General features: G+C 43.3%; 1 protein-coding gene across 1 annotated transcript in view; it reads left to right on the top strand.

Annotated features, from left to right (window-relative positions):
- The first annotated feature begins 4,798 nt into the window (after positions 1-4,798).
- LOC144686206 (CD63 antigen-like) overlaps positions 4,799-15,666 on the top strand; it is a 40,794-nt gene continuing 29,926 nt past the window's right edge. Inside the window, exons 1-3 of the mRNA XM_078551301.1 lie at positions 4,799-4,804; positions 6,145-6,228; positions 13,050-13,238. Coding sequence (XP_078407427.1) covers positions 4,799-4,804; positions 6,145-6,228; positions 13,050-13,238 — 279 coding nt within the window. The remainder of the gene's footprint in view (positions 4,805-6,144; positions 6,229-13,049; positions 13,239-15,666) is intronic.

Genomic DNA, 15,666 nt, shown 5'->3' with positions numbered 1-15,666 from the left:
ATGCTAACTGATCCACTGTCCTTGGTATTAATTTCAGCATCATCAGAGCATGGTCGCCAGGAGGAATTGCAGATGCCCCCTCTCATACCTGAGGGCCCTCAAGTGTCACCTATGTCACACCATTTATGCAAGGCAGGCACCAGCGCACATACTAGGTGGGCATTGCAACATCAGCTAGTGTCCCGGGGCACTGTGGAGAGGGCACTTCACACTCGCTGGAGGAGCTGGCAGAGACAGAGAGTGCCGATCGTGCCAGCAGTTTGCGGACTGCCGGGTACCAGGCATATGCTAAGTCGGTGTGTGATGATGTGCCTCTGGAGTCGTCCGTGATGCAGCAGCTGCAGGAAATGCAGTCGGGTGTGCGGGAGCATCTGGGGTGTTACTTGAGGCTGTGTCTCCTCATGGTGTCCATGGTGGAGGAGTCTACACGGAGCATCACTGATGCAATGAGCCTCATGGCAGAGCGTCATGCTTCCTCCATGGAGAGAGAGTGGCGACTCTCATGGAGAGGCGCCTCCAGGAGAACAATCAGGTTATCCTGGGGTTAAGCTCGGACCTGCAAGCCCTCACAGCACCAGTGGCCACAGCTGGTCAGTGCCAATGTGGGAGATGGTGTGGGCTTCAAGCTTCCCAGCTCGTTGCCCATCCATCGATGGTGAGCAGGGAGGTTTGGGGCGACCTCACGTTGGTGCAGTAGCTGCCTGTCATATCTGTGCACTCCTCTCGCAGCGCTCAGGATGAAGACACCAGCTGCTCCGCCCCTCTCCCAGTGACTGCTTCATCAGATGAGGCTGCGACGATTGGGGAGATGCCAGCTGTGGAACTGAGGCATCATGAGCCACCTTCTGAGGGGATAGCCCTTGTCACCCAGCAGCCATCCATCAAGCCGAACCAGAGCACTGAAGAGCCCCGGGACCTGGGAGTGGCTGAAGATGTAGGCTTCATGGCAGCTGCCTGGGTACCTTGCACACACTTGTAGAATCAGCATCCTGTGATCACACACTATCTGCACGTTCATGGAGTGGAATCCCTTCCTGTTGACAAAGGCACCAGGTTCACCTGCTGGCGCCTTGATGGCCACATGTGTACAGTCTATAGCACCCTGGACATGGGGGAAGCCAGCAATGGCCGCGAAGCCTCTGGCTCGCTGTGCCTGGCTTGCCTGGTCCCAGCGGAAGTGGATGAAGGTCAATGCACGTCTGAACAGAGCGTCTGTGACCTGCTTGACACGTGTGGACAGCTGATTGGGAGACGCCACAAAGATCACCCACCAAGCCCTGGAAGGAACCTGAGGCAGAGAAATCGAGGGCAGCTGTGACCTTCAGAGCGACTGGCATGGGGTGTCCGCCCACACAGGTAAGAGAGATCTCAGGGCCAATAATCTGACAGATGTAGCTGACTGTCTCCCTTGACAGTCAGATCCTCCAACACTGCACCTCAGTCATATTGAGGTAGCTGCTTCTCCGCCTGCATACCCTGGCAGCAGGGTATTGGCGTCTTCTGCAGCCCCTTCCGCCTTGGACTACCTCTTGGCCCAGCGCCCCTTGTGCCTGCGCCTGTACTCCCAAAGATCGCTCCCCTGTAGGCTTATTGTCCACTCCTGGCCTCCTCCTTATTTTAGCCCTCCCTTCCTCCTCAGAGGAGCTGCCTCCAGTGGACATGTCAGAACCTATACCCAGGCTAAGGGGAGGCCTGCAGAAAGCTGCAGGCCCGATAAAGATTACTGACTGCAGACTGGTGAGCTGAAGTTTCAAAGTACACAGAAAGCTGCCGGAATTCGTTCTGAACTGTTACAGATCACACAGGCAAGTTTAAAACACTTTCTGCAATAAATACTCCAGAAAGCAGATTGACGACCCCACTGGGCCCTCTTATCCCGCCCGTGGATGAGTTTCATTTAAAAGTCTCTTACCCACCTGCCCGTTGCGCCCCTGCGCCGACCTGAAGATCACACGGGCGCCTGAAAATCACCGTCAATTGACGAATTAAGGGCTTTAACTAGCCTGTTAATTAATGGCGGGCACGCGCCAAACTTCATCGCACACCCACCCAGTGAAATATCATTATGGTGCGCGGTGACATCGGGACGCTCACCTGACATCACCGCGCCTCATTCACACGCTGACATGCCAGGGCCCGCCCCCCCCCCCCCCCCCCCCCCCACCCACCCCCCGCATGTCAAGCAGAAAATTCTGCCCTATGTTGCCGTTCTCTAATCAGTTCAAATTTCTCAGTCAATATGTCCTCAATTATAGATTCCAGTAACAGATATTCAAGTACCAGATCTATAATTTGCTGATTTCTCTCACTTTTCTTAAATAATCTAGTTACCTTGCCTTCACAGATCTTCCTTCCCCATTGTTCTTTCCTTCCCTCCTCCTCCATCCCTTTCCTGTCTTTGTACTCGTTTAAAGGTGTTACATTTCCAAATTTTTTTCAGTTCTCATGAAAGGTCATCCACCTAAAATATTAAGTTTGTTTCTCTGTCTATAGATGCTGCTTGCCCTGCTGAGTATTCATTATATTCTAGATGTATAGTAGCTGGACCAATGCCTAGTTTAAAGTAAGAATTCTACTTAGGCATCCAAAGACCTAATTGCTTTTAGGCAACCTTACAACACTGGCTATGGACTTTCAATGACTCATGGATTATAACCAACCCCACCCCCCTCCCCCAACCTTTGGGATTTTTCCCACTCAGTTGCCTTGAGTACATAACCCTGGCGTAGTGTATACATGTTTGGAATTTCACCTACCTGAAAGTACAACACTGCATTTGTCTATAAATAAAACTTGCCAAACATGTGCTTGTTCCTCCATTTTATGCTGATCTGCTTGCATCCCATGTCTCTCATCAAGCTCAGAAGGTACCGGGAAGAGGAAGTGCTGAGTGAGGGAAAAGTGATAGGGTAGGAAGAAAAGGAATGCAGACATGGCATTATGAGAAAGAAAGAGATGTGAGTAAGAATCAAGGGAAAAGAGAAGTGGGAGGACAAAGGAAGAAAAGGAAGTTCAAGGAAAAGAAAGGGAAAGAGAGGAGGAGAGAAGAAAAGTGGGAAATAAGCAGGCAAGTAATAAGGTAAAAAGTACACTGGAGGAAGATAGGAAGGAAGAGAAGTAATGGTCATGAGAGATTTTTTGCTTAGGACATTAGATAGCCAAGGGTGTCACAAAGAAAGCATTGCTTCTAAGAGCTACAAATCCTCCAAATAAACAGTATGAATCTACAAAGCTGTAAAAACAATGCCAAAAGTCAGTTTATATATTTGGGGGGTTTATGGGCTCTTGGAAAAATCCAGATTTTTAATATGTTTATAAAGACTTGACAACGTTTGTACAGATACTGTCAAGATATTATAAACACATTAAAATGCTGGATTACATCCAAGAGTCCATAAATCCCCCAAATAAATAATTTGGCCCCAGAACTGATAATCTCAGCAGATTCTAAAATGAAAACATTAAAGTAATTGAAAGTGCTTAAAAATAACTTCTTTTAAAAACTCTTTGCACCTCCATGATCTGGTGTAAAACCCAATAGCTGCTGAACCCTGGCCACCTCCCACAAAATCTGAAATTTACTGAAGCTGGGATCTTGATGAGTCTGGCGTTATGCAAATTAGCTGGTTAATATGAGTGGGTCTGTTTGGGTCCCTCTCCCTCTTCCACCCTCTGGAAAATAGCAGGGGACATAAATGGAGGTTGGGTCTCCAGTTGCACCACTCTGCAGCCTTTTTTTTTGCCATCGCACCTCCACTTCCCACCTGATTCAGGACAAGAAAATCCTAGCCCAAGAGTTTTGGGAATAGAAATTCATCTCGGGAGATGGCACAAAATGGGTAATATCAGATTGGCCACCATTATATGCAGCCCCTAAAATTCAGTTGTGGGGGTTGGTTAGCTCAATTGGCTAGATGGCTAGAGTGTGGTGCAGAATGCCACCAATAGCGCAGGTTCAATCCCCATACCAGCTGTGGTAGATTGCGGGGGCCTGTCTCTTGCCTTGCCCCATGCTTGATATGGAGTGGTGCCCCTCAAGCTATATAGCCAATTGTCTCTCTCTAATGGAGAGAGCTGCCTATGGTCCTTTGTGGACTATAGCTAATTGCTTACTTACTAATATTCAGTTCTATTTCAGGCTCTATGCTAAACGGGTGGCTGACCCAATATCACTCAGTTTGCGCCATCAATCGGAATGAATTACATCCCAGGATTTTAAAGCCCATTGTGTACTGATTATATAAGCTTGGTGAACAGTGCACAACAGGTCTGAAGAGGGTTTACTAAATGAAGAGATCCAAAGCAGCAGGCCAAGCAAAGCAGGAGGCAAGGAGAAGTGAGGGTGGAAAGCCATGGCCTGAAGTGTTGCTGATGTTGAACTAGATGGCAGTGGGGGAGAAAGAGAGGCAAGAACAGATGAATGGCTACATTAGATTGGATACCCTCTCATTCCCCAATGCGCCAAGTCTGTATCATTGTGGACCATGGCACCACAGCAATACCTGGTTTTAGGAGGATTGAAAGAATTCCCAGCCATGATGTGAGTTTCTCATAAGCACAGGAAATATGCACTGTATTTAAAAAAACAATCATATACATATGATGCATGGTGGCTTCCATCTGTGCAGTATGATTCTATAAAAAGGGGGAAAGAAGAAAAAAGGGGAAAGAAAAATTGATAGATGGGGAGGTGACGGAATAAAGAGAATAGAGAGTAAGTGAAGAAGGGAGGGAGAAGGAAAAAAAGGAAGCAGAAGGTACAAAAAGGAATTAGAGGGAATGAGCAAGTTTACACCAGATGCAGGTAAGAGAGATATTGCGTATGATTTACCATGTACAATGCCACAGGAAATTGTGTGTGACAGAATTGTAACTTTGAGAGGCAAAATGTTCCTTGCTACTGAATATTTATCTTCACTTGATTGAACACCATTTCCCATTTTGGAGACAGAATGTTGTGAAGATAACAAAATAAGAAATATGAGCAGGAACAGATCATATGGCCCATCAAGACTGCTCCACCATTCAAAGCCGTCATGTCTGATCTTCTGCCTCAACTCCATTTTCCCTTTCACTTCCCATTTCCCTTCATTCCCTGAGAGACCGGAAATCTGCAAAACCTAGTCTTGAATATACTCAACAATGGGGCATCCACATCCCTCTGAGGTAGAGAATTCCAAAGATTCACAATCCTCAGGATGAAGGAATTTCTCCTGAGCTCAGTCCAAAACGATTGAGCCCCTTATCCTGAGGCTGTGCCCATGTCCTAGATTCCCCAGCCAGGGAAACAATCTTTCCATGTCTACCCTGTCAAGTCCCTTCAGATTCTTATATATTTCAATGAGATCATCTTTCATTCTTCTAAACTCCAGAAAGTATAGGCTCAATTTATTCTGGTTCTCATCAGGAACTAATCTAGTGAACCTTCGCTGTACTGCTTCCAAGTCAAATAAAATCTTTCTTCGATATGGAGATCAACACTTCGCACAATACACCAGGTGTCATCAAAACCATGTACAACTGTAGCAAGACTTCACTATTTTTGTACTCTAGTCTCCTTGCAATAAAGGCCAACATGCCATTTACCTTCCTAATTGTTTGTTGTACCTGAGGCTATCTTTCTGTGTTCCTTGTACGAAAAGAAAGAAAAACTTGTGTCATGCTCCAGTGTATTATGAACTATCAGACAATACTTTAAAATTTTGGACACAAACAGTTTATTAAGATGACCACTGAAAATCATGTGAGCCTTGGCATGTTGGGATCCAGACAGCCCTCAATCTCAAGCAAATAGCAATTAAGTATGGACATTCACAGCCACTGAACATTTACACAGCTTTGTTTAAGGATGGACTGTCAACGACAGGACTATTGCATTCCAACTGACTCAACTTTCTGTTTCACCATGGACAAAGGAAACATCAAAGCACAACATGCACTAGGCTAATGTACAAGGGATCCTATTGTACCATCATTGTATTATGATGGTTTCTCATCCAAATGAGACAGGATGAATTTCAAAGTGTCAAACAACAACATTTGATGTGTAATCAACAACACAAATTGCTTTGGACAATGGATTTTTGAACTTGTACAAATCACACGATGAGCACTGCTATGTTTTCTCTTTGATTTTATAAACAGCAGAAGCTACTTGCAGAGAAATATTTCTGTCAAAGTCCATCAGAGAATCCATTGAACCAGCTGCAAGTCAACTACACAGCCAAGGTAATAAACAGTAATACCTTGAAAGTAGGAGAAGTTCTAACTTCAATTTCACCTGAGAACCAACCTACCAGAAATTCAATTACACGAAGCCTCACAGATTACTGAGAATTATCTGCTTACAAGAACTTCAATGAAAAGCATCAACTCATCTAAGAAACTCCAGGCCTGCAACAAGAGACAGACATAGACAATTATATAATAAAAGAAAAATACAATGGATGCTGGAGATCTAAAATAAAAACAGAAAATGCTGAAAAAACTCAGGTCTGGCAGCATCTGCAGAGAGAAAAGCAGAGTTAGCATTTTGAGTCCAATATAACTTCTTTGGAATTGAAGAGAGGAACTGAGTCAATTATGCTTTGTATTGTTTTTTTTCCTTCATCTGTATCTAATCTTTGTGTGAGTGATAGCGTGTCTGAGGTGAGTGATTGGGACATTGCATTTTTTTTAAAAAACTCTGGGAAAAGCGTGGGATAATGAATAACCTTTATTCTTAAACTCACAAAAAAGCTTGAACAAAAACAAAAATACCTGGAAAAACTCAGCAGGTCTGACAGCATCTGCGGAGAGGGATACAGTTGACGTTTCAAGTCCATATGACCCTTCATCAGGAGAAGCTTCATCAAAATAGCTTGCTGCTGGAGTTATTTAAATTGGGACCATCACTCTGAGGGTAAGAACATACACAGACCTTACATACAAATCACATATATCATAGGCAGCAACAAAACATGTACATTTTGTCCATTACATTTGCATTTATATAGCATTTTTCACAACTACTCAACATTTAAGCCAATGAAGTACTTTTAAGTGTAGTCACTGTTGTGACATAGGAAGTGATTTTGGTCATGCATCTCCTGTGGAATGCAGCCTACTTTCTGCCCAAAGCTTTGCTTCAAAAGTACTTGCAAGCGTGACATGGAAGGCCCTAAACATTGATTATTGCACCTGGGAGTCACTAAGTTGCGAAAGAGGGAAATGGCAACACCTCCTGTGAGCTAGCATGCACTACCATGATGACCAGTGGCTCCAGCAACTTGGCAACAGGCACCAATGCTGAAAACAACAATCCCAACATCATTTTGCTCTGAAGAAGGGTCATACAGACTCCGTTAACTTTGTTTTTCTTTCTCCACAGATGCTGTCAGGCCTGCTGAGTTTTTCCAGCATTTTCTGTTTTTGTTACATCATTTTGCAAATTCATTGTGGCAGAACCTGCCTCTCAAGGATTGGCCTTCACAGTCATCAGCAAAGGTGCACCAAATGAAGATACCCCACCTACCTAGATTGTTTGTGTCGTATGTCTATCATCTCTCATAGATGGAAGGATGCCAATAATCCAACAAAGGAAATGCGGCCGCCAATATGTGCACAGCAAACTTCCAGAAACAACAATGTGATAATGACCAGATAACCTGTTTGTGTGACGTTGATTGAAGGATAAATATTGGCCAGGGCACCAGGGATCACTCCTCCGCTGTTCTTCAACATAGTGACATGGGGTCTTTTACATTTAACCAAGCAGGCAGACAGGGCCTTGATTTCATATCTCATCCAACAGACAGCACCTCTGACAATGCAGCATTCCATTATTACTACGCTGTAGTGTCAACCTTGTTTATTGCGCTCAAACCCTGAAGTGCAACTTGAACCCAGAACCCTCTGACTAAGAAGCAAGACTGCTACCAACTGAGCCACAGTTGATAGACCTTCATAAATACACTGTAGGTCCTACTACACAACCTGAGCACAAAAATCTAGACTGATACTCCAACACAGTACTTAAAGAATGCTGCACTGAGGTGCCATCTTTTGGATGAGATACTAAACCAAGGCCTTACCTGCCCACTCAGGTAGACATAAAAGATCCCATGGCACTATTTTGATGAAGAACAGGAAAGTTATCCCCAGTATCTTTGTGTCATTGCATTATTAGTTAAGGAGTTGGTAACTGCAGTTAGGAGAGATGATATCTTGGAGGGGGCATCGAATGAAGCTTTGTGGGTAGAGCTTAGGAATAAAAAAGGGACAGCCACATTGTTAGGTGTTTATTATAGAACCCCAGAAAGTCAGTGGGAAATTGAGGAGCAAATTTGCGGAGGTGTGTGAAAACAATAACAATCGGGTAATTATATTAGGTGGTTTCAACTTTCCCAACATTAATTGGGATAGACATAGTGTTAAGGGCTTGGATGGAGTGGATTTCTTGAAATGTGTACAGGAGAACTTTTTAGGTCAATATGTAGAGGGTCCAACAAGGGACGGTGCAGTGCTGGACCTAATTCTGGGGAATGAAGCTGGCCAGGTAGTTGAGGTGGTGGTGGGGGAGCATTTTAGTGATAGCGACCACAATATGGTACAATTTAAACTTGTTATGGACAAAGAAATAGACAAGTTGCAAAAAAATGTTTTGGATTGTGGGAGAGCGGATTCTAGTAAAATAAGGCAGAATCTGGCCAAGGTAGACTGGGAACAGCTACTGGTGGGGAAATCTACAGAAGAGCAGTGGGGGACGTTCAAAAAGGAAATGGCGAGGGTGCAGGCTCAACATGTTCCCTCTAGGGTGATAGGAAGGAGTAACAAGCCCAGAGAACCTGGATGACCAGAGATATTTGGGAAACGATGAGAAGGAAAAGAGAAGCTTTTAGCAGGTACAAGGGGAACAAATCAGCAGAGGCATTAGTGGAGTACAGAAAGTGCAGGGTGGAGCTTAAGAAAGCAATTAGGAGAGCAAAGAGGGGATATGAGAAAGCTCTGGCTGGTAAAAGTAGGGAAAACCCCAAGATATTCTATAAGTATATCGATGGAAAGAGGATAACCAGGGAACGAGTAGGGCCCATTAGGGACCAAGGGGGAAATCTATGGGTGGAGCCAGAGGACATCGATAGCGTGTTGAACAAATACTTCACATCCGTCTTCACCCAAGAGAATGAGGATGAAGGTATGGAACTCTGGGAGAGAGACTGCGAGGTTCTTGAGCAAATTGATATAGGGAGTGACAAGGTATTGGAGGTGTTGGCAAGCTTAAAAGTGGACAAATCTTCAGGTCTGGATGATTTGTGTCCTAGGCTGCTGAGGGAGGCAAGGGAGGAGATTGCAGGGGCTCTGACCCAAATTTTTAATTCCTCTCTGGCTATGGGGGAGGTGCCAGAGGACTGGAGAACAGCTAATGTGGTTCCGCTATTTAAGAAGGGTTATAAAGATAAGCCAGGGAACTACAGACCAGTGAGTCTCACGTCAGTGGTAGGGAAACTATTGGAGAAAATTCTGAAGAAGAGAATCTATTTCCACTTGGAGTGGCAAGGTTTGACCAGGGATAGTCAGCATAGCTTTGTCAGAGGGAGGTAATGCCTAACAAATTTGATTGTATTTTTTGAGGAGGTGACCAGGTATGTAGATGAGGGTAGTGCAGTTGATGTAGTTTATATGAATTTCTGCAAAGCCTTTGACAAGGTCCCACATGGGAGACTTATAAAGAAAGCAAATGCACATAGGATACAGGGTAATTTGATAAGGTGGATTCAAAATTGGCTTAGTTGTAGAAGACAGAGTGTGATGACAGAAGGCTGCTTTAGTGACTGGAAGCCAGTGTCCAGTGGCGTACCACAGGGATCTGTGCTGGGTCCCCTATTATTTGTCATTTATATAAACAACATAGATGACTATGTGGTGGGTAGGATTAGTAAGTTTGCGGATCACACAAAGATTGGCCGGGTGATTAACAGTGAGGTTGAGTGTCTTGAGCTACAGGAAGATATAGACGGGATGGTCAAATGGGCAGATAAGTGGCAGATGGAATTTAACCCTGAAAAGTGTGAGGTGATACACTTTGGAAGGAGTAATTTGACAAGGAAGTATTCAATGAACAGCATGACACTAGGAAGTTCTGAGGAACAAAGGGACCTTGGCGTGTGTATCCATAGATCTCTGAAGACGGAGGGGCATGTTAGTGGGGTGGTGTAAAAGGCATAAAGGGACACTTGCCTTTATTAATCGAGGCATAGATTACAAAAGTAGGGAGGCCATGTTGGAGTTGTATAGAAGCCACAGCTGGAGTACTGTGTGTAGTTCTGGTCGGCACATTATAGGAAGGATGTGATTGCACTGGAGGGGGTGCAGAGGATATTCACCAGGATGTTGGCTGGGATGAAACATTTAAGTTATGAAGAGAGGTTGGATTGACTTGGGTTGTTTTCGTTGGAGCAGAGAAGACTGAGGGACGACCTGATCGAGGTGTACAAGATTATGAGGGGCTTTGACAGGGTGGATAGGGAGCAGCTGTTCCCCTTAGTTGAAGGGTCAGTCAAGAGGGGACACAAGTTGAAGGTGAGGGGCAGGAGGTTTAGGGGGGATGTGAGGAAAAACTTTTTTATCTAGAGGGTGGTGACGGTCTGGAATGCACTGCTTGGGAGGGTGGAGGAGGCGGGTTGCCTCACATCCTTTAAAAAGTACCTGGATGAACATTTGGCACGTCATAACATTCAAGGCTATGGGCCAAGTGCTGGTAAATGGGATTAGGTAGGTAGGTGAGGTGTTTCTCATGTGTCGGTGCAGACTCGATGGGCTGAAGGGCCTCTTCTGCACTGTGTGATTCTGTGATCTTGGTCAATATTTATCACTCAGTCAACATCACAAAAAACAGATGATCAACTAATTGTCACATTGCTGTTGGTGGGAGCTTGCTGTGTGCAAATTGGTTGCGATCGTCCAACATTAAAACAGTGGCCACACTTCAAAAGTACGTAATTAGCTGTAAAGCATTTTGGGATGTGCCCAGGAGGCAAAAAGTGCTATATAAATTCAAGCCTTTTCTTTCTTACACATTCTGGTCAACATTTGATTTCCAGCAAAAATAATTTGAAAATATAAAGCAAAAAACTGCAGATGTTGGAAATCTGAAATAAAAAGCAGAAAACGTTGCGTGCGGGGAAAATCTGGTTGACACCATCTGTGGAGACAGAAACAGGTCAATGACCTTTTAACAGAACTATTTGTAAATAATTCATGAAACTGCAAGACACCCGAGGCGTTATTGAAGAAATTTCATTGATAGAAAATATCAGACTATTGTGTTAAAAGCAATTTGTAGTTAACACAGCTGTATTATTGACAATTGTGCGCTTTGACTGGTCTATTAGCACGGTTTTAATTGGGGCGGGGGAAGAGGATTTTTACACGTGTGGATTGTAACCGATATAATCATCAAAGTTTACCTTGGCTGAGTTTGTGATTAATAGTTTACGATGGAGTCGGGAGTTGGGGTCGTGATGCTTAAAATCACACTGTTTGCTCTTAACCTGCTCTTTTTGGTAATGTTAAATGTATTTTAATTTGAAAAGTCGATACTTCAATGGAATTTAAAAATCTGAATGACTTTGTTGAAGTGACTTTAAACGGCTAATGGTATGAAGTGCTGCGCAGACTTGATTAACTTGTATTAATGACGTTATGGTCAATTGATTTTTTTCCCCAGACTATTTTAGGTGTCTTCCTTATTCGCCATCGTTACCTTCCATTTTTTTTCTTTAAATGTAGTGGGAATAATATCGAAATAAGTGACTTTGGGCACAGATTGCTGGCGATTTTAGGCATTCTGAAGTCCCTGAACATAACCACTGGTGTTCAGTATCGGAAGGCCATCGTTCTCAATTAAAACAAACTGGCCCGAAACGACTGCATAGCATTTCAAGTTTTGTTCATCAAAATGTGTTTTTTCAATGGAAATTCTTTCTTACTTTGTCCAAATTACTGTTTTTTTTAAAAAAAATTCGCGTTAACGCCATTCTAGAAGAAGACTGACACTTAAACTCATTTTAAAAATATAAAAGTCTCCCTTTCACCCCCTCCACCACAAATCATCCTAGATCAGTGAAATAAAAGTCCAATTCCAGCGCGCGTCGTTCCCCGCCGCTCCGCCTTCCATCCCCATCAAACCAAGGGAAGCAACTTTAAGATTGCAGACGCCAGTTTAGGAAAGCAAGTACACTCCAAATATTTCCTTAGGAATATAATGTAGCCCCAATCTGTTTTTTTTTTGCCTCACTCTACATTGATGGTTTATTGTCAAAATGTACTTGTCAGTGAACCCTCACCTTGCATTTGCAACCAGTAAATTCATAAACTTCATTTACAGTAAAGAGCCTGCCTATCGGTCACTATGACTATAAATGTGGAACAACAGGATGAGGTCAACAAGTTCTAGTATGAACTTCTACTCTGTATATACTCTACCATATCCTGCATGGCACTGAGCAGCTGCATCTTCCCTCAATCATGAGATCAATCTATTTCTTAAAACCCTTGTGCTAGCTGATGAGAATGGAAGCTAGGTTTACCTCGTGCCTTTATAATGAGGGAGGGAAATTACACAACTTGCTCTCACTTTTGAGTAGTGAGTCTTTATTGGGGAGGGGCTGGGGTCAAATGATTCTTTCACCCCCGCCCAATATGGGCTACTGTTTGAATGACGAAAATAATCGACTGAAGTTCCAAAGAATTTAGTGATACAGGTGTTTATTTTAAAGTGAAAAGCCAATTGCATTCAACTTCTCAGCACTGAGTTGTCTAAAATAGGTTAAAAATAAAGCACCTGGAAAGCCTTTTAGTACATATAATTTTTTTTTAAAAATCCCCTAGCTTACTTTCCTTCCCTCTGACTGATTTAAGATGAAAGAAGGGTATAAAAGTAATTGTGATGTGGAGCATCTACCTTACCTCCTGCTCTGCAAAACTTTGATAATACTGTTCTATTTATAACCTTCCAGATGTATGATCTTGCAGAAGCTTTTTTTTTTAAAAGCAAATGTTTTTCCTTTTAGGTATTTGGTCTTGAACTTATGTGGATGGGTGTTTCGATTCACCTGAACCTGTATCCCATTTCTTTACTGGCTGGTAAATCGATCTCTGGAACCCCTGCTGTGCTCATGATTATGGGTGTCTTAATTGTTTTCATGGCTGTCTTTGGGATTGCTGCTGTTTGGAAGGAAAACATTACTATGGTGAAAGTGGTAAAATCTGTCTTTTACTTCCATGATTTAGTTTTGTTTGTATTCATATCTAATATAGGTTTGAAGTGAAATGGTTGAGAGGGTGCATTCAACAGTAAAGCTTTAAACATTCCTATGGTCAATATTATTAACACAGACATTTCTTCCTGTGGCTATATTAAAGCCTCTTGGGTAAGATGATGTTTACTACTAAAAACAAGGTGATCTGCCTGGAACTCTTGGGACAAATGATATTCTCGGGCATCATTTAGTGTTCAAACTTTTAAGTCAGCATGCTTGCAGAGATCAAATGTTTTTTTATACATCGCCTTTTGGTTTTCTCAATGTGCATTGTAGGAAGAGCTGGTTCAGATGTTTTTGTTCATTTTGTCATCTTTCTAGAAGATTGACTGCCATGGATCTTGGCTTCTCTGTCCTGTGTTGCCCTTAATGTTCCACATAGGTCAAATGCATCTGGTCGATTATATCTATCGCCCGTATTTCCTCTGCTTCCCCCTCCTACGTTTTCTGTTGATCTTCTCCTGTCTACCCTATGCTGTAATGACTGACTAAAGTATTGTATCTTTCTCTCTCTTCTCCAGCCATTTCCAGCACTTCCTCATTAGTCTTTGTCTGTGTAGAACATGCGGAATATCTTCTTATGTCCACAGCTTGAAAGCATTCAGCTTATCAGACTTTGTGCTGTATTTTTAAATGGTTAAGTCTGACTTGAGTTCTTCAGACTTGCTGGAAGTGAAGGGGTGTGCTGTCCCAGAAAAATGCAGTAAACAAACTTGTACGGTTTGCATGTTACAGTTTACCAGAAACAGCTGTAAGCTTATTACAAACTAAAGAACAGAACTGGCAGTGAACTTTCTACTTGGCTATGGTTCATGTTAAGTATTAGATTAAGTTTTAAAACCCTTCTTCCCACTGCTGTGATGTTGGTTTTTGATATTAATAACAACTTAGTGCCTAATGAAATGCCCAAGGAGCAATATAAAACAAAGTTTGACATCAATCCACATAAGATATTTGGTCAGATGACCACATGTTTGGTCACGGGTAAGCTTTAGGGAGTGTCTTACAGGAGAAAAGTGAGGTAGGGGGACTATTCCAGAGCTTGGGGCATAGGCAACTGAAGACAAGGCCACCAATTGTGACCAATTAAAATTGGGGATGTGCAAGAGGCCGGAAGCAGAGGAGTGCAGATTTCTCAAAGGGTGGTGGGGCTGGAGGAGATTAGAGATGAGGAGTGGTGAGACCATGAAGGGATTTGAATAAGAGGAGTCAATGTTGGTCAGTGAGTATAGGGTGATAGGGCCATTGGACATGGTGTGAGTTAAGATGACCTCTAGTTTACAGGGGGTAGAATGTGGAGACCAGCCAGGAGTGCATTGGAATAGTCAAGTCTAGAGGTAACAAAGGCATGAATAAGGGTCTCCGCAGCAGATGAGCTGAGATGGGTGAAGTCAGGTGATGTTATGGAGGTGGAAGTAGGCAATCTCAATGATGGTATGAATGAGGTCAAAAGTTCATCTTTGGATCAAATGTGACACCAAGTTTGCAACCAGGCTGACTTAATCTCAGACTTTTGCCAGGGAGAGGGATGGAGCTGGTAGCTATGGAATGGAATTTAGAGTAGAGCCTTAAAAAATGGCTTCTGCCTTATCCATATTTAATTATAGGAATTTTCTGTTTATCAAGTACTAGCACTATTTGTTGGAAAATAAATCTGATGATTTAACCACAAGAGTTGTTGAGGGAGGTGGTGATGAGGTAGGGCTGAGTATCACCAGTGTACATATGAAAACTAATGTTGTGCCTTTGGATGATGTCGCTTAGGGGCAGCATGTAGATGAGAAATATATAAGAGTGGCCAAGGAGGTAATAGTGCGAGAGCAGGAAGAGAAACCACTGCAACTGATTCTCTGGCTATGATTAGATAAGAATGGAACAGGTGAGCAGCCCATTCAGCTGGATGACAGTGGAGAGGCTTGGGAGGAGGATGGTTTGTTAACTGTCAAAGGCTGCAGATAGGTTGAGGAGGAAAAGTTTTTTACTTTGTCACAGTCACATAGGATGCTATTTATGACTTTGTTTTGGTATTGGTAGGGGCAGAAACCTGATTGGAGCAATTCAAATGTGGAGTTCCAGGAGGAAAGATGGGTACAGACTGAGGTACCAACGTGTTCAAGGACATAGGAAAGGGAGGTTGGAGTTGGGATGATAGTTTGCAAGAATGGTGGGATTAAGTGTTAGTTTTGTTTTTGAGGAATAGGCTGATGACAGCAGATTGGAAAGAGAGCAGGGTAACACCTGAAGGGAGTGGGGGTGTGGTGGTGATGTTGGGTGATCAATTTAGTGAGAATAGGTTGATGGAATGGGAGGTGGGTTGCCTGGGCAAGATGAGCTCAGAGCATGAGGGGATATAGGAGATAAATTAGTA

This window comes from Cetorhinus maximus, chromosome 11 (assembly GCF_964194155.1).
Source record: "Cetorhinus maximus chromosome 11, sCetMax3.hap1.1, whole genome shotgun sequence".
NCBI classification, from domain to species: Eukaryota; Metazoa; Chordata; class Chondrichthyes; order Lamniformes; family Cetorhinidae; genus Cetorhinus; species Cetorhinus maximus.
This window is presented reverse-complemented; position numbering and strand designations above follow the sequence as displayed.